At 41.4% G+C, this 20,979-nt stretch overlaps 1 protein-coding gene across 1 annotated transcript in view; it reads right to left on the bottom strand.

Moving 5' to 3' along the window:
* Positions 1 to 3,020: 3,020 nt before the first annotated feature.
* KIAA1549 overlaps positions 3,021 to 20,979 on the bottom strand; it is a gene marked incomplete at both ends in the record, with an annotated part of 147,858 nt that continues 129,899 nt past the window's right edge. Inside the window, 8 exons of the mRNA XM_084273031.1 lie at positions 3,021 to 3,275; positions 8,358 to 8,512; positions 10,329 to 10,474; positions 14,207 to 14,259; positions 15,268 to 15,501; positions 17,167 to 17,311; positions 18,406 to 18,629; positions 20,298 to 20,503. Of these exons, the coding sequence (XP_084129157.1) occupies positions 3,021 to 3,275; positions 8,358 to 8,512; positions 10,329 to 10,474; positions 14,207 to 14,259; positions 15,268 to 15,501; positions 17,167 to 17,311; positions 18,406 to 18,629; positions 20,298 to 20,503 (1,418 nt within the window). The remainder of the gene's footprint in view (positions 3,276 to 8,357; positions 8,513 to 10,328; positions 10,475 to 14,206; positions 14,260 to 15,267; positions 15,502 to 17,166; positions 17,312 to 18,405; positions 18,630 to 20,297; positions 20,504 to 20,979) is intronic.

Here is a 20,979-nt window from a genome sequence, read left to right as displayed (position 1 = left end):
TGGGAGAGGTTGTTATATGGGTGGAAGGGCTATCTGCCTGTGCTAAGATCTCAGGTATAGTTTTCCTATCAGCCACCTCATTATCAGGCTGGTCACCTTCCAGCGGGGCCTCCTATCTGTTTCCCAGCGGAACCTGGGGAGGTGAGGCAGGCAAGGAAGGCACTCACCTTCTGCCCTTGCCACCAACCTGCCTCCACTCACCCCATTCATTTAGGCTTCCGCCTTCCACCTTCCTGGGGCAGGATACATGGTCCCTTTCATCCTGGATACTACCTAGCGGGTGTTAGGGTGGGCAGAGCCTGGCTCCACTTCTTACCATTTCTTGTGAACAGTGGATCAGGTCTCCACCCAGTTTCAGAACACAATTTCCAAACAGAGCTTTCCGACTTCTTATATTTTACTGTCCTGCTCCAGAAACATTTAAGGTTTTAGAGGGATTTTACCATCAGAAAGCCTCTTTTATTTACCAGTATGCATTTGTCCCACGTCCCATGTGCTTTGCAAGATTTGGGACCGAAGAGAAAAAGGATATTCCTCCAAACAGAAAAAGATGGAATGCCACAATAGTATCATCACCACCACTAGCAAACATGGATGAGAAATGGCTGAAGTCCCTTTAACTTTCAAAGCTCTTATTTCATATTCCTTCTTAAATGGCTGGAATCAGCAGCCAGACAATGCACTTACTTTCTAGAAGCCCACATCTTCTTCAAAGAAAGTGACAGTAATGTGCTAATATAAGCACTGGCCTCTGACCTCACTGCAGAATTAAGCTGGAGTAGGATGTGGGCTATGAAAGAGATGGCTTCAATGGGAACGCTTAGAAACAGTCTTCGGCACTGTCAAAAAGGCCAAATGAACATCACCTGATACACTCTTCATCTGCAAAACCTGACACTCTGCAGAAGTGTTGGTAAATATTCATGTTTACAAACTTGGCAGAAAAGTTTCTTTATTGTAAAAGTGATTATCACGCAAAAACCAAAGAATTCAAAACATAATACCCTGTTGGTACTGCTGTTCACAGCCATGCTGGTGTTCTGACTCCACTCCAACCTCAACCAGTGCCCAGGAGGGCTTTAAGGGAACTGGCAAGTAGTTTAGACCTCTTCACTACACTAAGTCCCTCAAAACAATTTCATATGGCCTTTAGATGATCATGGGTAAACATAAAAATAACTGAGCTTCCTAAATAAAGAGCAGAAACATACCAGCTTTCTTTCCACGTCAGCAAGCAGCCAGTTCCGTCCTGGTTTGGCTTTGACAAATAATATTATGTCCACACTTCATGAACGAGGTACGTAGGGTTCTTCTGCAGTGTCCTCCTACCCGTTTGCATTTCAGCTGGAGTTAGTCCTGCCACAGTGACTGAACTGTGCACAGGAACCAAAACGGATTCAGCAGCCAAAGACCAAGACCACCACACCTGTATTTCACCAATGTCATTTCTACCCCAATGAGACAAACCCAACCCTACCCTGATCAGCTGCCCAATAGTCTCTTTGGCAGGTTTACAACCCTTTTACAACTACTATCTGCTAGTGTTTGAAACACTCATGCTGTAGCACCATGCAGTGCTGCTGGTCGCTTTGCTAGGCCCAGGCTCCCCAGGCCCCTACTGGGCCGGGCTGGTGCTTTAACTCAGTCTGATCTGAAAATAAAAACGCTCCAACAAGTCACAGCTTAAGTAAAACTTCGGTATGTATTATGTCAGGTACAGTTATGCAATGGCCAAATATTAGTAGATTCGTAGCTAATATTAAATTAAAACTCTGGAAATAACAGCGACAAACAGTTCCATGGCACGTACCATTCTTACCATGGGGATAATGCTTACCCTTTGTCCAAAGGGACAATGGAAACAAGTATAAATATAGAAACTGTCTCAAAACTGCAAATCTAAGCCTATGTTAATGCTCTAAACTGTCACTGACTTTCACTAAAATTATTCAGATCCAAACATAAGCAATGATTCAGGACATCAGTTTATAACTTAATGCTGGTGACCCTGTACCAGTCAGGCTGGATTGGTTTCTGTCCACAAAGCAAACTACAGAGTGGCAACACACTATCGTTGGTCTTGCAAGAGCACACAGTATGCAAATAGATGTTTTGTTTGTTTTTTTTAAAGATATACATACATACATTTCCCCAAATTCAACTGTGGCTTAGTATTCCTCTCCTAGGTTTGAGTAATTTTTAGAGAAAATAAATGTCAAGCCCTTTCTGTTTGGATGCTTTGCTTTGTTTTGCCAGCCTGAATGAGTCTACAGATACTTTCTTAGTTATACAAGGCCAATGTTTCACTTTGCAAATATTGAAGATGAAGGAACACTTGAAGCTTCAGCACCAGAAGGAAAACAAGGAAGAGTGCAGAGGGTAGCTCCATTCGGAAGCATAGAGCTGTAACAATTAGTGTTCCAGGTTTATTACAAGTAGCTCAGAAAGACTTTTATTCCAATTAGTCCCATCGTTCCTGACAACCAAAGTGATCCTTATGTGGGACCACACCTTCAACACCCTTGAGCTGATACAGTTTGTAATCTTGCAGAACAGCAACACAAACCAGTTCCCCATAAGCACTGGAGAGATCAGAATACTTGTAATCTCTAGCAAAATGTCGTCTCAGTTCTTTCAAACCTTCACCTACTTCCTTAGAAAACAGGAGTCTTTCATACTTGGTGTTTGTCCCCGTGATTATTTTGTTGTTGCTGGAGTGTTGAGTTTTTGACCTAAGTTTGTATTTATGTGTTAGGTTGAATGAGGGTAGGGAGAGAAGAGGAGCACCGTAACATTAGCAGATTAATTAATATTACTTGTGATGACACTGATGGTTTTCCCTGTTTGCCCCCATCTCTCCTTACTATCCTCATTTTGCTGCCTTTTTAATTTTTTCCAGAGTGTTGTCAACAGAGCTTGTAAAAGTTCATTCTTTTGAGAGAACAACATTGCTGATTTCCTCTTAAGTCTTTGCTTCCATAGGAAGCAGATACCTGGCAGATTTGCAATGGAATGCTAAATCAGCTATGGAAGTTCTGCACTGTTGTCTGTTTCTGAGAAAGTCGTAGAAGTTCTTCTCTAATTGCTTTGATAAGAGAGGCTGAAGAGTGACCTGGCTGGAGGTCCTCAGTGGAACTGGTGGTGTAGCAAAGGCCCTGGCCCTGAAGGCTGTTGTGTTGAAGCTGAGCAGGGGGTGCCGAAGGCTGCCTGGCTGAAGTCCTCGGCATCTGGAATACTGGTGAGGAGGAATATTCTTGGTGTCCATGCATATGAGTCTGGAAAAAGGTAGAAAGCATTATTGTACTTTCTGAACAAACATGATAATCCCAGAAAAGACAAGAAAGCAAAAGGGCAAAGAACAGAGAGAAAGCAGCAATGGAGATGCTTCTATCTGCTGCCACTGTTCTTCTGTTGCATGAATGAGTGATTCCTCTAATGGAAAACAAAACAGGAGTATGCAAACTTGCTGGACTGCCTCAAGTTCTGGGATTTTCAAAACCTCTTTAGAATCTTTTAAACAGTCTGATCCCCTTTTCTAATCTCTGGTATGTTTAAAAACTGAAGTGGAAGGAGGCGGGGGGAAAAACCCACAGAACTGGAAGCCAACAGAACTGGCTTCTTTTTCCTTGCCTTTCCATCAACTTGTTAGAGACAACAGGCAAATCACTCTCTTCCCAGCTGTCATTTCTCCAAAATATCTATAAATAGAGATACTTTCATCTTCCCCTTTTCTGCCTGGCTTTGCCTGTTCAGACTGCACACTTGTGAGGACCACTGTCACTGCCCAGTGCCCAGGAAAACATGGTCAACAGAAGCAGCAGCAGGACAAAATTACTCAAGGTCGAAAGATTAGATTTTTCCATAGTCAGCAGCTGGTTTATGTATCTTAGAAACACTGTTGCAGTTTAGGGAGAATCATGGCATCAGAGTAGAGGGGAGTTAATCCTGCATTTGTTCAGTAACACGTATTTTCTAGTAAAACCAGAGAGAAACAAGACAGAACCCAGAGTTTACAGCTGGTCTATCTGGAACAAAAATGTGCTTACACTAAGACAAAGCGTGAATGCACAGTACACTAGGTGACTGCACTGACTCCCAGCATGGACACAAACATGGTACATTTCAGAAGTCTAAATTCTAGTTGATGTCCCTCAAGCAAGTGCTTCCTCTTGCCTCACCCATTGCTGAAGGCTGAGACAGCCTCAAGAAAACACTGGACACAAAGGACTTCAAGACACCCTGCTGAACACACAATGTGTAATCCCCTTTCAAAGGGTCTGTGCTGGGGATGAGGGGCGGGTAGCAAGTTTGGATCACAGCTGTCACGGTTTAGTGAGGCCTGTCTTTCTCTGTGGATAATAAGCCTTCGGTAGTAGCAGAGAGAGCAATCTGATGCGGGAAGCAAGGACAGCAAGGTCAGCTGGAAGAGGATTGGGGGGTGACAGCATGGGGAGTGAAGGGATTACAAAGCAGAGCCTGGGACTGACGGTGGGAGCAGTGTGCACGGAACACACAAATGAACCACAGGATGTTCCTGACCATTTCTCTCAGTATCAATGAGACAGTCTAAGCCGTGTCGCGTAAAGCAGAACAGATTCCAATCCTCTTGCACAGCTCGTGTACAGCACTGTCATTTACATAGTTAACTTTGGGCAGGGAGATTAAGAAGAAAAGAGGCTTTAAGAGAAGAATGATAGGTAAAGGAGGTTTTCCAAGTAACATCCTGTCTTACTTCTTATAAAAGGGAGATGATTTTAGTATCAGAAAAGAATGAATGAATCTCTTGATTGTCCAGAATGATTCATTTGGCAATGAAACCTGAAACTAATTCACATGTGCAGTGTGGAGCTAGCAAACCTGACAAGTACTCTGGGTTTACAGAAAAGAGATGACAAAAAAACCCAAACATTAAAAGCAAGTACTTCTCAAGACATGAGTCTTAAAAGCAACCTGAATTATGTTCAGGTTACTTTCACATTACCATGCATTACATGATTCGGCCCCTACCTCACACTGCACTGAATTAGCACCATCAGAATGGTTCCTTAAGGGAGGTTAGGAAGAACACCTGATGACCACAGAGGCTGTTTTGCAACATTAAGGTTGTCAAAATTTTCTTAAGTATCTCAGAAAAACAAAAGTGTGTATTTTTGTGATCTCATACAAACAGCAGAGTTGGACAGGCCTGAGAACTTTCAAAATGAGACTGGTTTAAGCACCTAACCTATACTAAACTACAATGGCAAACTAAGGAAAGTAAAAAGTTTAGAAGACTTGTTCCTTTGTAAATTTTTGTTTCTTCTAAATGTCTTTGCTAACAGAAACACACGTTGATATATTATAAAATACTATATAAAACTATATAGTTACCTATATATTTTATATATTTTGGTACAGAAACATCTGTGTAATGAACAGTAGTACCAAATAATTGACAAAAATACCTTTATTGAATCTTCCTTCTTAAGGAATGAAGATTTATGGGATCACATTGTGAATTTGTTAACCTCCATTTAGCAACTGTTGAACTCTGTGGTTAATTTCAACCGAATTGGACATATAAATAAATACACACACATTTACCTATGCATATGTAAGGACACAAAATTCACAAAAATAAGTACCTAATTAGGCATAACCTGATTTGTGCTACCATTGAGTCTGCTTCTGAGTGACTGAGAAGCCAGGTTAGGCAGTGCTCAGATGGGCCTGCCAGCCAGCATGTATCTCACAGGGAAAAGCTAAGGGACATGAGAGACAACCTCAAGTCTGGTGAGATGGTTTAGGGGCATGATGGTGGGCAGTCAGAGTATAACAATAGAGTGAAAATAGAGTGGGAAACCTGGAGAAGATGTGGGAGAACAGTGGAGAGCGATAGAGGATTGTACAGGAGGGGACACCAGGCAGGGGCAGGGAGGCAGAGATGCGAGACAGTACATACACCTGTAAGAACCAGGCTTCATTTCTTCTGCTGTTCAAATGACCACTTGCTCAGTATTGTATTTTGTGTCAGCTACGGAAATGCTGTAATTATCCAGGTTGCCTAGGCCTTCTAGATGGAGAATTAAGGTAGTTGATGGCAACCAGCACACTGGCTCTGGGTCAGGAGATTACAGGTGAGAGGTTATTTTCCAGTGGAAAATCAGATGAGGCTGACTGCAGGAATAATGGGTGAGGATACTGTGAGGGAAATGCCACTGCAGGAACAAAAATGAAGATCCCTCTTGAGTTTGTGGGTGAGAAATGCACTCTAGACCTAATCTTCCTAAATGCAGAGTTTTATTTTAGAAGGTTGCTCAAAACGAGGGAACAGGAAGACTGCCAAGGGTCAGCTGAAATCCACACCATAAGGAACAGGACTGTCATTAGGAAAACCATCTTTTCCAAAAGGAAGACAGACAAATTTAGAGCTCTGTCCGAGCAAAGGAAACCAAACTCTGAATGTAATTATTGAACTACTGAAAACTGCAAGATTTGGGCTCATCTGATAATCCTCTTTTTTTCTTTTTTTTTTTAATGGGAATAATCCTAAGGAAAGTGCAGGCACAAGGTGAGCTCTCCCACAAATGAATGACAAATACTCAGAAAGTTTTAGTCCATGTCCACCTCCTCCTCTTGCTTGTTTTTTTAAAGAAAAAAAATCAAAACAAAACCAAACTGAAAAATTCACATTGCAGTAACACATGAACTGCAGCAGCCAGTAAGCAAACAGTACTGTCAAAGCTGAGGCAGTTATTTAAACTCTGACTGATTAGAAGAAGGTCAACCTGCATTGAGATGACACGTACCCTTCCCTCTGAAATGGCAACCGAAGGTGCAAGCTGCAACCAAATCATATTGTACTGGGCAACGACTCTTTGGAAGTTGTGCAGGTAACTTCTGTCAAACCCAACTGCTTGCAGAGCATCTCAGGCAATGGGCTCCCTGACTGAATTTTCAGCGATACACTAAGCCATTCTACCAAGTAACACAGTATTAAGAATGTTTGAACATACACACTCGAGGGACAGAAGGGAAGGGGTCTAGAGAAGGAAAGTGATTTTCAGAAATTACCGATAAATGGCAAGGGGCAATGAAAGGTAATTTAGAGATGCCTCTGAAAATGGAACAGGAGAGACTCCAGGATCTCTCATGCAGTTGGGTCTTCTAGACGTAAACTGAAATTTTTCGTGTTCTTGCACTCAAATACCACAGTTCCAAGCACAGATAGCAAGGAAAATTAGACATCTACAGATTTTGGCTTTAACAGTTGAAGTTTTTTAGTAGTTTCAGTAGAGTTTGTCTCTAGTGTGCCCAGTCCTCTAAGGCTTTATGCTGCTCTTCCCAAGTTCGTTTGGAGTGGTGGCAGCTTAGTTTCACCAAAATCTAAAGATGAAGCCCAAACTGTTGCATTTTCTTTATGCAGAGCAGTTTTGAGATCATGCAATACCGCAAAGAAACTTCAAGGAGTGTGAAAATTCACTGCCTTAAGTATGCAAAAGAAGGAGATCCTGCCTTCCTCCCTCAAAGAAGAAACCAGAAAAATGAGTTTAAGCAAAGGAGCGAAAGGAGGAGAATAAAGCCATTGCTCTCAAGAGTACCACAATAGAGCTGCCACAGCTCAGTCTGCTTCAGGGTGCAAGCACAAACACAGAGGTGTAGCAGGCAACAGCTTCTCTCCTGAAAAGGCCACGTAGCATCTTCAACCTCACACTCTGGTTGCATGAGGAACGTCACCCTCTAGAAGCACCACAGCCAAGAATGTGAAATCATGGTGGCTGCCTAGGCAACGCTGGTGCATGAATGCGTATGAATTTACCACATCCTGCTGACTGAAGCTAGGAAAACAGCCTGTTCAGAAACACCTCTACTGCGACATGTAAGAGTGTACCTTATTCTGTGGCCCTGACTCCTGCTGTTACGCACCGATACAGAAGACAAAAGAACTATACCAACATAAACTAGGACGGTGGTCTGGGACAAATTAATTCAATGTTTTCTACTTACAATGATCTCAAAATACAGAGGCATATTTCAAAGAAGATAAATGGAAAGCAGTATCCACCTCTGCTGGAGCTCAGAAGCAGAACTGGGTAAACTGCAATTAATGGGTGAAGGCCTCAAGTGAGAGAAAAAAAAAAAAGGGTTAGGGTAAAGTGAGAGAAAGCAGTAAAGCAGTTAGAGAGAAGCAAAGGTGAAAGAACAGCAAGCAAAAGTCAAAAGAGCTAACAAGGGTTCGAAGAGCAAAGCAAAGAATGTCAGAGAAGCAACTGAAAGTATTCCAGGGGGGAAAAGTTCCAAACAGCAATGCAGGAAAACAAAATACCCGAACATATCACTACTTTGGAAACTATGCAAATGTGTAACACAGTACTCACTGCATCTCGCCTAGCACATTCATCCTCTCCACGGTACTGGGGCCACCCTGGCCCCCCCGGCTGGCCATGCCCTGCTCTGCCTGAGGGGATCTCCACTTGTTGACCTCCGATCCTGCTAGCAATTCCCACCTGAGTGAGGTGCTGTATCTGAGAACCTTAAAAGCAAATATCGGTTTTTTTCATCTTTATACACAGTCAAGTTTGTAGGGCAGACAAATGACAACATAAAACTTTGCTGGAAGCAGGAGACAAGAAGAAAGCGGAGCTCTGTTTCTGTGCAATTAATAAAAAAAATAATCAGCAGAAGGAAGGCTGTCAGTGTAGAATAAAGAAGGAAAAGTTACGTGCATTTTGTGCAGTTTATTTGAGTGTGATGCTTTTCATTGGCCACTGCACTGAAAGAAGAGTTTGAGATACATGCTTCTCAGACAAGGACTACACTTCATTCCAAAAATATGCCAGCCCTTTCAAAAGAGCATTTACTGAAAGCCCTGGCAATGCTTTTATGTAAATTAGCAGCAAAGAGAAGACATTTACTCCTGTGGTACACCTTATTTGCATCACACTGGCAAGACCCTCACTCTGCAGACTGCTTTCTATTCCAGCTCCCAGAAGAATAAAATACATGACTATGTAAGAGTACGGTTCTTTCAGCTTCACTTTGCGGTTAAATATTAAACGATGCTGTCGTTGACTAATGAGAAGGTCAGAACACACTGTATCTCCTTTCAGCCTGAAAGCTAACCTCCTCCTTTCTCCTTTCCCTTCCCTCCCGCTGCTTTCAAACACACGCAAGGGTAGCCACCACCATTAATTGCAAGAGACATGTCACACAACATGCTTTCCTTTTCCCTGAATTTTCTCCCGTGGGGAAACAAAATTCATTGTTATATTTTCGCATTCATTAGAAATGAGGCACATTAATAAACCCACAGATACATAAGAGAAAGCTGCGTGTGTATGTACAAAGAGGGAGGAAGAGACAAAAACAACAGCGTGATTTACATGATGGACTCTGCCGTATTTTACTCCCAAAAAACCCCAGTATTTGAGAGGTCTGGTATGTGCATGTAATTATGCTGAAGGACAGAAACTAATCATCTGAATCGTCTCCAAACTTAAAAGCAGAATATCCGTGAACATTTAGAGAATAGTGTGAATCAGACAATAAAATCATCATCATCAAACTGTGTCAGTCACTACAGCCCTGTCATTTTCAGTCACTTAACATTTACAGGGAGAGGACAGCAGCTATCAAAACCAGGACTCTGACATGAGTATATGATCATATTTCCAGTCTTTTTCAACTCCCCAGGAAGAAAACATTTCTCTGGGAGAAAATTAACTGTGGCATTTACATAAGAATAGAATCTTTTATTCTTAGAATCACTGTTTGCTGCTGAATTGTCATGTGATGTTAGAATCTTATTCATGACAGCACAGATGAGTGCTAGGGAAATTATCTCACAACCAAATCAGTGAGGATGATTTCATATGGGACATCAGCAATAGATAATACCATTAGAAGCTAAGAGATCCTGCTTTTATGTATACATTTCTAGGAAGAGAAATGAGAAATAAAGATGCAGAAAGTATAAAAAGAATTTTTATTTAGCAGGCTGATTTGGGATGCATTAGTCAGCTCATTTAGCACAAAAGGAATAGTCGGCAGTGGAAAATTAGCATATGCTGTATGCTCTGTAACAATTAAGTAATTTTCCATTCTTAATTTTTTAATTAGCACTGTGTGATAACCAATGCTTGTAAGATACTAAAAAGGTGACAAAGCACTGCCTTTTTCTGCAAGATCCTATGGATCACTCTGTGATCATAATTTTTTTTGGCAGTGAAGACAAGGACCACATTGCAAGTGTAGCAGCTGAAGGAGAGTGACCTTTGAATGGTGACCTCAGAGTAGATACAGAGAAGGATCACTTATTTTAGTGCATATTCAACTTAAGTGAAGTGTACCTGCAGTGCTTCCAACCGGTCGTGGCCGTGCCACTGAGGGCATCTCCTCTGAGTAGATCCCTCTGGAGGAATACTGAACCTCAGGTGGCTGCTGGTCTGGGTGCATTAACTCTGCAGGTTGGAGAAAACCCGGCCCAAAGTTCTGCCTGTGGGGGAAAAAAAAGGACTTGAGATTACAATAGTTGAATTGCCTAATCAGAAGCAATAATACAGTAAAGTAACAACTCCTTATGAGGTCTTTTAATGTACATTTTAACCTTAAATACTAACAAAAGTAATTACATCCAAGAAATACATTCCTCCTTCATGACTTACATTGCTCAGGAACAGCAGTTAAAAACTCTACCAAAATTTATCACTTTTCATGAGTTTTTCACACGTTACAGTGTTCTCAGTAGAGAGAAAAAAGAAAAAAGGACCAAACAAAAACTTGTGCAGTGATGTAGCTGCTTAACCTTAGCAAGAGATAAAATTCTTACTCAAGGGTTTTTGGGCACACAGTTTCAGTTTAAATCAAACCATACAAGCTGCATTACATGTGTATTTCATGAACAGTTGTTATTTCATCAAGCATTCTCAGAATCCTTGAGGACATTTTAAAAACTTTGCTCTTTAAGCTTCACCAAACTACTCAAAGCTTTCATTAGGACATATGAAGAGATGCAGTGCATGCTAAAATTAATGTTTCCTGTACTTTAGGCTGGTGTTGGTACATGTTGTAATGTATTTCCTTGAAAAAAGAGTTAACAACAGAAGCCACCATCAATCTAACTTCATCAGTTGCACCAGTGTAATGGGACTCGCAAAAGAAACCCCATGGTTCATTCACAGGAGTAGAGGAGATGGAAATGCCACTTTTCTTCTGCTTCCTATCAACATATCTTAACACTGGCATGGAGAGATTATATTTTTAAAGACTGATGTACAGCTGACCTTTCAAGGATTATTGATTCCTGTCAATATGGTAGAAGTGTGGATGCTCAAACTTCAAGTTCTCTAGGTTACTAGACTAGTCTCTTAGCCTCTGGGTATGATCAAAGGAAGAGACAGACACTCCTCAAGAGGCATTCAAAGCATAAGATTAGATTCACTCAATCATTTTTCTCCAGAAGCCTCTCACGGGTGAGTGTAAAAGAAGCAAAATGAGACAAACATCTTAAGTGGGGCACATAAAATTACACCAAGTGAGGACTACAGATGAGTTTTGTGTGTCTTTTACCACAACAACATCTAAGCTCCTCCAGGCTGTAGACTGCAATCTATTCCATTTCTCAAGACCAAAGTTTTAGACCCTTTTGTTTTACAGGAAAATCCCATGACAGCATCCAATTTAAGCTATTCTTGATATGTGCTTTATTTGGAAAACTAACCACCTTTGCATGACAGCCATATAGCAAAGAAAGCTGACATCATAATAAGTAGTCTAATAAAGCCAAATAAGAGCCTAAGAAAGCACCAATAAAGAATTGCAAATTAAAGTACTGGCTACTTTGCATACTAAATGGGGTTTAAGTATAAAAGGTTCAAGCTACAACAATCCCACTTGAAGTGCCAGAATTTCCCCAGCTCCTTTGCATACCATCCTACCCGTCTACTCTGCAGATCCAGAGGAAACCATTTCCAACCAGACTTACAAGCTAGATAAAATAAATGCCTGAATGGGTAGGTAATATTTAACAATGTCACTTCCCTTAATCACCGTAACTAGTTAAGGTTGTGATTGGCATTTTATGTCTGTAATGCTGAACTGGAATCATGTAGCTGATAAATTACTAGAATGTTTTATGTAATATACAGAAAATATTTACTCAACATTACTGCAAACGTATTATTTTTGTGCAAATTTTTTAGAGGACAGGAAGCATATCCTCTATCAGTGGTGGGTTTGTACTAGAAAGGTGCATGTTGAACAGCCCATCACCCTCTCTTCTCAATTTTCCATATAAGAGATAGATATAGCTACTCTTTAAAGTCAGAGATCAATGGAAGAATATAAAAATGGGATACAACTCTGAATCTATATGATACAGGCTTTCCAAAGTGAGACCCATGCCTCAATCTATCTTTGCACATTGAAAAAAAAATAAAATAAATTTACTCCTTAGTTAGTTAAGTGGGAAGATACCACCCCAAAAATCAATTTTGCACCACTTATCCACTATGGCTAAGTACCTCTATTTCTGTTGTATGATGCAATATTCCTTTTCTGGTAAAAGCTGTTCATTGTGGCTTTATGTTTGCCTGGCTGTTATGTGATATAGGTCTTTTACATTTAATTTGTTTTACCCAGGTTGGTTCCACCCCATTAAAGATGCTGACTGCATCTGTACAGAGAAGGGAACAGTATGGTCACCCAACCATCATTCCATACATTGGATATTTAAGCCAATGGAGTATGATATTGATATATGCCATCTAATCATACGGACCTTAGGTTATTTTTCCTTCCTCTAATGGGTGTACTGTTTCTATCACTTTGTTTGTTATTATCTTCTGAACTTGAGCATAACCCTGACTCCACAACCATGACAACTCTTTCCTTGTTTTCTTTAGGAAGCCTTCTATTTTAATGAAATTTAAGTGAATTATTCCTGTTAAGGTCAATGACCTTGCAGACAGTTAACTTAATCTGCTGGCACTGGCAGAACCAGCATTTGAACTATTAATAATGATGTCATTAATTTGTAACCTACAGAAATCCAGAGTGCCTATGCCAAGGGTTGATACATTTTTTAACCAAATATACATTGCAAAGCCACTGTCTTGCTCAGGTGCATTAACGTAGGTTACAGCACTTTCATGATTAATTGACAATGTTTTCTCTGAATGCATAACAGCCCAACCAAGAGACAATCCTCAATAACAAACAACTGGCTTTCTGTCAGCAGCCTCAAAGCTCACGTATTCAAGGTAACGTAAATTAGAACAAATACACTGTGTGTTCCATGCACAGTGGAACTGTCACCTTCAGCCAAGACCCAAGGAAGAAAACGAACTTAAAACACTCCTCTTTTTCTAGCTGGTCCTTTACAATGAGTAAAGGCAAATTCTTCATATTCATTATACCATCAAGTTTCCAAGGCATAAGAGACCTCAGAATAAATCTGATGAATGACACTGATACCAATGGGATTTCATCTCATGAGGTGAGCTAAAAGAAGGTAATGAGAGAGAAGCTCAAGGCCACCTTTTTATCACCTTGGCTGTGGCAGCTTGGAGCAGGTGAGACAAGTCTGGCCAGAGTGGGTACCATGACTCAAGAGACCAACTTCATGTGTAGTCCAAACACAGACAGCAAACACATTGTTAGCAGTCACCTGTGGACCACTGTTTTCTTCTCTTTACGTGATTCTGCCACAGCAAGGCCAGGAAAAGATGGAAAATTTTTTCTTCCCCCTGATTTTATAATAATAGGCCTGCAAGTCAGGTTTTCTCTGTGAGGGTCACCATGCTCTGTAATTTGTTCTCAACTTGGTTAAAAATAGAATTAATCTGTTAGTCATCTGAAAGCTTTTGCGAGTGTTGCCCCAAGGCTACAGAAACAAGATGAAAGGGAGAGTACTGAGAGAATTACATGCATCTGAGTAACTATTTCAGGCTCTCTAAAAGCTGAAGCTCAGTGGTTTACTCGGTACTTGGAAGGATATCTCTATAGCCAAGGGGCTAGAAACACATTTCTTTTAAATGGAGGTTTGGATTCCATACAGCACGCATGTGTCATTTATGCTACATAAATAGATTACACAGGCTGGATCTGGACTCCTGTTACTTCTCATTTATACAGTACTTTGCATAAAAATAATATACCAGTGCCAGTTAGAACTCTGGAGGAATTGCAAGGAAAGCAAGAAATGATAATTCTATCAGGGAAAAGATACCTTGGTAGGAGACCCGGTGCTGTCGGTGGAGTCATTCCAAATTCCACGTATCTCTGTCAGAAGAACAAAACAAAACCTAAATTAGAATCAAAATGCATAACCTGGGAAGTCCATTGTCAGCCTTTCAAGCGATGAATGGTGGAGATCACTAGGCCTGTACGTGTGACTCGATTGCAGCCGTAAGAGCTTAATTTTACAAATCCAGCAGCACAAGAAGGTCTGGGAATCACTGCTACAGTGGGCTAGCAATCTCTTCTGTCTTAGCTGAGTCTTAACTTAAAAACCTACCAATAATACTTTCTCTCACTTGTAGGAGATCAGGGGCTGCTCCAATGGCTACTCAGCTTACAACTTTCTGCAAACCAAACTTTGTATTTGGAAATCTCTTTATACCTCAATCAGCATCATATTGCAGCAGACACACCACGGGGCTCAGACTCAACAGTCCAATGACATTATGAAACTAGCATTGACATGTTGAGGAACTCTAGATGGCCTAAAGACTATCCATGTGTCTCAGTGCTCCATAAAACACAAAAAAAACATACACAGAAATACTGCTTCCCTACCCCTCACCTCCTGCAAGCATCTGAACATCCTGCTGAAAAGTAGGAGCTAAGCCAAATACATTGGTTTTTTTCAGTGTCGAAGTATGAACTGGCACATTTATTTTATAAAATCAGGGTTTGCTCTTGAACATAACAAGACTGAGCTGTGAAAGATCATAAATGAGAACAACAGAAAAGTTGTTGAGAAGAACTCCTATCTTCTCATGTGGTTAGGGTGGGAAAACAATCCAAATGGCTTTAAAAGCATCTTGTGATGGTCATTTCTGAATTCTCCTGGTTTCAGAGACCATTCCACATTTGTGATAAGTCCTGACAGCAAGGGCACAATAACAGTGACCACAGCTCAACTGGTGCCAACTACTTGCCCAGAAAAGCCTTTCAAATTGCATCACTCACGTTAAATGGGTTGTTTACTGTCTGAGTTGGACCATAAGGTGATCCCCACTGGGTGCATGTGGTTCCCCTCCCTGCTCGAGCAGGAGTGTTGTTTACCGGCTGTCCTGCAGAGAGCCCGGGTGGTGTGACGGCGGTGGAATTGGCTGCTTGGCTGCTGGGAGCCACCAGGGCAAAAGCGTCATCCAGCAGCGAGTGCATGGTTTGCCGAGCCTCTTCAATGGATGGCTGTGGAGGGACGTACTGGGAGACTGGGTGGGAAGGCAAGCCGGGGAACTTCCCCAAATCAGCTGAAGATGATGTCTGAGGTTCAGGAGGCAAGTCTGGATCAGACTGAAGAAAACAGAAAGAAGGTGAAGGGCAGGCAGAAGAAGATCTAACCAGCCAGCTTCCAAGCCCCTGTGGGCCTGATGTCTCAGTGGCATTTTCTTTGCCAGAACCACAATGAAATAACTGGCACAAGTATCAGTGCTGGACAAAACCTGCCCCTTCCCCTCCCCACTTTGTTGTGCATGGATGCAGGCACAGATGTAATGCCAGCTGTTCAAAAACTTCATTCAGCATGATCTGAAGGACTCTGATCTCAGATAATGCAGCAGAGCTTTGTGCAGGAGTTACTCAGCTATAACATAAATCTTGTGGTTTGCAAGCACATAATGAAGTCATGCAGAGCGTATTTACTCCACCCAGAAAAAGACACTCAGCTCTGTCCACATCTTTGACTTCTCTGCAGCTTTTGCAGTTCCAAGAATTTAATTCACTTCTTAGCTTACAACTGACCACATCAGCAGTAATATTAAACGCTTATTACCTCCTAGGGAAGCACACAAAGAGAGCAGTTAAGCAACTGAGTGGTTACCTGTGTGGAACTTGAACTTGGGTGCATCACCTGAACGGGATTCATTCAAGTGCTTTATAGCAGCAATACCCAAGGCATGCATCGCAATTACTACCTGGGATCTTACCACACGGGCTTATTGTTCATTGGTAACAGGAAATTAAACGAGCTTTGCAGCAGCAGACTTACTATCAAAGCTCTTACAACTGCATGCAGACAGCAAAATCAGTTGTCAAAATGCAAACGCCTCTAGTTCATGAGGAACTTAGCATTCTGAGTACTGCCTGGCTACAGATGCCAAAGGGGCTGAGCTCGCTGTGTGACATGTCTTAATTACACAGCTTCAGATGATAATGCATTCTGTGCAGCATGACATTAAAATCAACGCAGTTTTCTTTGAAGGCAGAGGGAAACTGCAGAAATCAACACTGCAGTCACCTGACTGCATATGCAGCTAATAGTGAATTTCTTAAAATTATTAAAACCATCTTTCAGGATTAAAACTGTCCAGGGATTTCCAATATTAGCATTAGACTCCATAAAGTACGCTTAGAAGTGGTTAAAGATGCCTAAACACAGTTTGTGACGTGGATATGATTGAACAGAAGCATTCTCCAGTGTCTTTGCCTTTTTAAGGCAGGAAACACAATTAATTTTGAAGACGACATGCTAGAATTGTTTCAAGTTGCTGTAGTACAAAGACATGTTTCGCTTTCATTAATAATTAATTCCCACATTTTAAAGATGAGAAAATTTCTCATGAAAGGAACTGAGTCTTCTACTCTGTGAGAGCGAAGGATGAAGTTTCTGTAACGTATGAATATATAACCCAGCAAATTGGACTAGAGTGAAAGTATGTTCAAGACATTGTGGAACATGCCAAGGATGCTTTCATGTGCATTAATGAAAACAAGGTTTTGGTTCTCGGCCTCTTTAGCATCAAGGAATACTTGACAGGACTTTACTGCTTGATACAGACAGAATGCAAATGAAATCCTTGTTTCACTTTGATTTACACACTAACTACACGCGACTGAAACTAGCCATACAGACCATAGTCACAAGGCCAAAATCCTCCCAATGTCACAACTGTTATAGATTCATTAAGGTTGGTCATTACAATTATCAGAACATTCCTGTCATTAAAGAGACATACATACAATATATGCAGAATTATTGACTCCTGGAGGCCTCTTGTACGTCCCATCGCTGTCAGTTGTGATTAACCTGTCCTTTTCTGCATCAATCGGGCTGCCATTTATCTGATGTCGCCGTCGCTGCTTGGGAGAACGTTTTGCACGAGAACTTAACGGGAAGGAAACAAAACACACAGAGAGAGAAACCACAATCAAGACAAAGGTAATCACATTTCTTTTTATCCCACTGAAGGTTGATCTCCTCTACTCTATCTAGCTCCGTTTCTCTTCCCTTTCCCAGTTTTTCATGCCAGTCCCATTAGTTAGACTCAACTCCCTCTCCTTGAGCTTCTCCTAATCACACCCTCCAAACTGGCCTATTCCTCCCTCAGAGTCTCTCCAGGGTCACCTCCTTTCTACATCTTTCAAAGTTACCTATGCTCCAGCCCCCAGCCCAGCACCTCTCCAAATCCCCCAGACAAACATCTGACACATCTGTAATAGCAGAACAGACCACACTGCCAGCGAGTCTTTACGCTTGGCAAGTTGGGTCTAACCCTACCAGGCACACCAGCTGAGGAGCCCTCATAGCTGGGAAAAAGCTACATTCTGTCAGCATGGAACCAGGAGCAGATACCAGTGGCTTGGGAACAAAGTGCCAGCATTCATAAGGTCTAAGCAGTGCTCAGGAAAGGCTTGCTCTGAAAACACGAGGTCAGGAAGGCAGAGCTGTGAGGCTGACAAACGTGCCTCATTACCCAGAGGGAAAACGTAAAAGGTTATCTTGTTGATTTGTGATTTTGTCTTTAAAATTCAGAATATTCATGCTTTTTAAGTTGCTCAAGGGTTTCTTTATTTTGCATCTTCCCCCCCTTATAAAAATAATATTTCTTGCGGTTTATATTTTCTGTGTATTTTTTTTACTGATTCTATTGCAGTTTTGATCACTCTACACCACATAAGAATTATTCATAAAAACTGAAGAGCAAATACCATTTTTTAAGACAGTTTTCATATGTTTGGGTTTATTTATCCAGAATTCATCACTGAGAACTTGTAAAAAGAATGATCTGTGAACAAAACATACTGGCATATACTGAAATAAATAAAATTATTCAGGATAACCCAAACCTTTTCACCTAGATAACTCAAATTCAACTAGTGATCAAAATGATTTTAAGCTCTGGAAATGCTGCAGTTCAATGTTTAATGTACTTTGGACTCCAAGAGAAAATTGTTCTTTCCCATCTTTGAAATCCCTACCTCTTCCTGGGCTCTATGAAGACAGTAGGCACGCTGCCTCCAGGGTCCAAGATCTTGTCAATCTGCATCTGTGCTTTGCGATATATTCTGTGCTGTTCTTTGGAGTCAACCACCACCACATCATCCACCACTGGAAACTCGTAGTGCCCTTTGCGCTTGGCGCGAAGACGGATCTTATTGCGGTGATGCTCAATCTCTGACTTATGCCTCAGGGCGGTTTGTATCTTAAGGAGGGAAACAAACAAACAAACAAAAAATAATCACATTTTTCATTTGTAGTTTTTGAAAACAGAGATTTTGCTGCTCTCCTCATCACTTCCCCCTCTTCTGAATCTCTGAAGGATTAAAATAAGTCACACAATTTGTAAACACACTTTCTTTCTTGGTATTTTCAGTATCCCCATTGTCTCCCCAGGCAGATGTACTATTATACACAATACAATTGCCAGAACAGCAGGGACAATTAGAGAGAGGTGACTGTTAACAAAAAGCAGGAGGAACACAAAAAAATGCCTGCTGTCTGCCAGAAGTGACACTGCTCTGAAAAAATAAGCCTAGTAAGTATCTAACTTTGCTTACCAGAGATACATTTGATCAATAGCGTTGAAGTCATTCCCTTTAATGACCTTCATCATGTAAGAAGAACTTCAGAGACCTGATTGAGCTCATACCTTGGTAGCTCTGTGGGGTGTGAGAGGCCACCACAAGCTATGCAGAAACAGCACCAATACAAGGGACCAGGTCCCTAGATGAAAATGTTATCATCCGCTCCATGCCTTCTTGCAGGCTGAGCTTTCATGCCCCTTTTCCTATCTTTTTCTGTGCACCTCATCAACCAGAGAAAGCCACCATACCAACATGCTTTTAAGTCCTGGCCCACACTCACTGAAATTATTCTTAGCAATGGAAGAGACTTGGGACATCAGACCAAGTAACGACAACTGGTCTGCCAGGGCTGGGCTAGTTCTGGAACACGTCTGCAGCCACAAATTATAAACCTAATAAAAATTGATTTTTGTGTATTCTGTCAGGAAAATTCCTCAAAAGCATAAGAAGGACACAAGCCAGACTTACTCTTTACATTTATAGTTAAAAATATATCATGAGATTTCTGTTTTGCCCAAACAATCAGATTTCTGTTTTGTGGCCCCTCTTGTCTAGGTATAGTAGAGATACGTATTTACCTCTCTTCTATAAGGTCCTCAGAAGCACAGTTAAGTTAAAGGTTCCAGTAATCTTCCACTCCTAATTCAGAGAAATGTCATCTCACGCCCAATACAAAACCAGGATGCAGGTACACAGTACTGTCAGGCACCATATGATGTGGTTTTACAGTTCATTACCTTCTGTCCTAATGACCCAGGCATGCCCATGTTCTGCTAACAGTAGCCTGAGCCTCAAAGAAAGCAGGAAGTTTCTGTATGTTTATGGTCAAACAGATCAGAAATTGGAAGCAGTGAATGTGCTGCAAATTTACACCTCAGAACATCTTGAGCTCACTTGTTTGTACAACTCATGTCCTAAATTGTTGAAAAGTCAAAAGGATGGTGCAGAATGAAAACCAAGGTGGGTCAGACATTCCATTTCTCACATATTAACTAGCACAACTCTCTCACATCATGCCCTGCTGACTAGCAACAGGATGGTAACACAAGGTATCCTAACCATCAAATTTGCTCCTCTCTGTGTTTTAAGTTTTGGTGTAGGTATCTCTCAAAACCAGGTCAGATTATCTCTTTGGACAGAAACAGAATTAGTCCTGTAGCTTGCCAAAATTCAACTCCCCGGGAACTAATGAGAAATTCTTGATAAGAAGAAACTAGATACTTTTCACTGCCCTCCTGGCTGGGCACACAATCCTCCACAACACACTCAAAGCACTTTAAAGCTACCTCCTTATTAATTTTGTTGGTCTCTGCTACTCGATCAGAAAGCACCGAGTTCTGCAATGGAGGTGCTGCCATCGGCTGCATGGCAATCAGCTGGATCTTGCTTGGGACCCGTCTGCTGGCGTCTGAGGAACGCGACATCCTATCCACGTGTTCAAAGATGGAGGCTGAGGAGTGCTGCTCATTTCCACTGCTGGTCTGAGGAGGTCCTAAATCAGCAGAACAAGTACAGAATAAAGCAGTGTTGCTAAGGTTATCTCAGTCAGATGTTAAGCTCTACTGATGCTGTGCTAAAACTCTATGCCATGTCTTCCACCTGTGTTTAATTTGCTCTATAAGCCTCCCAGCTGATTCACATGTTGTGTACAAGAAGTTTACCCAGTGGTTGGCACATTGTAAACATTTTTCCATTGAATTTCCAGAAGGTAAGCAGTCATTCTTTAGTTCTGTAAATCAAGCTCTTGGCATTTGCAAATCCTCAAAATCTCACTCCACTTTAGTCCATAAAAAGCCGTTCAAAGACATACTGCTAATGGTTCCTCTTATCAGTACTTAAGGAGATACAAATTCCTGGTGTCCTCAAAGGGAGGTTCAAAGAACAATAAAAGAAGTCTGCAAAATACAGTTCTTAAGTGGCAGGAGGAGTGATTTACGAACTAAATAAAACCCCCTTGGAAACATACAC

The sequence above is a fragment of the Gallinula chloropus genome, assembly GCF_964237585.1.
Source record: "Gallinula chloropus genome assembly, chromosome: 1".
NCBI classification, from domain to species: Eukaryota; Metazoa; Chordata; class Aves; order Gruiformes; family Rallidae; genus Gallinula; species Gallinula chloropus.
This window is presented reverse-complemented; position numbering and strand designations above follow the sequence as displayed.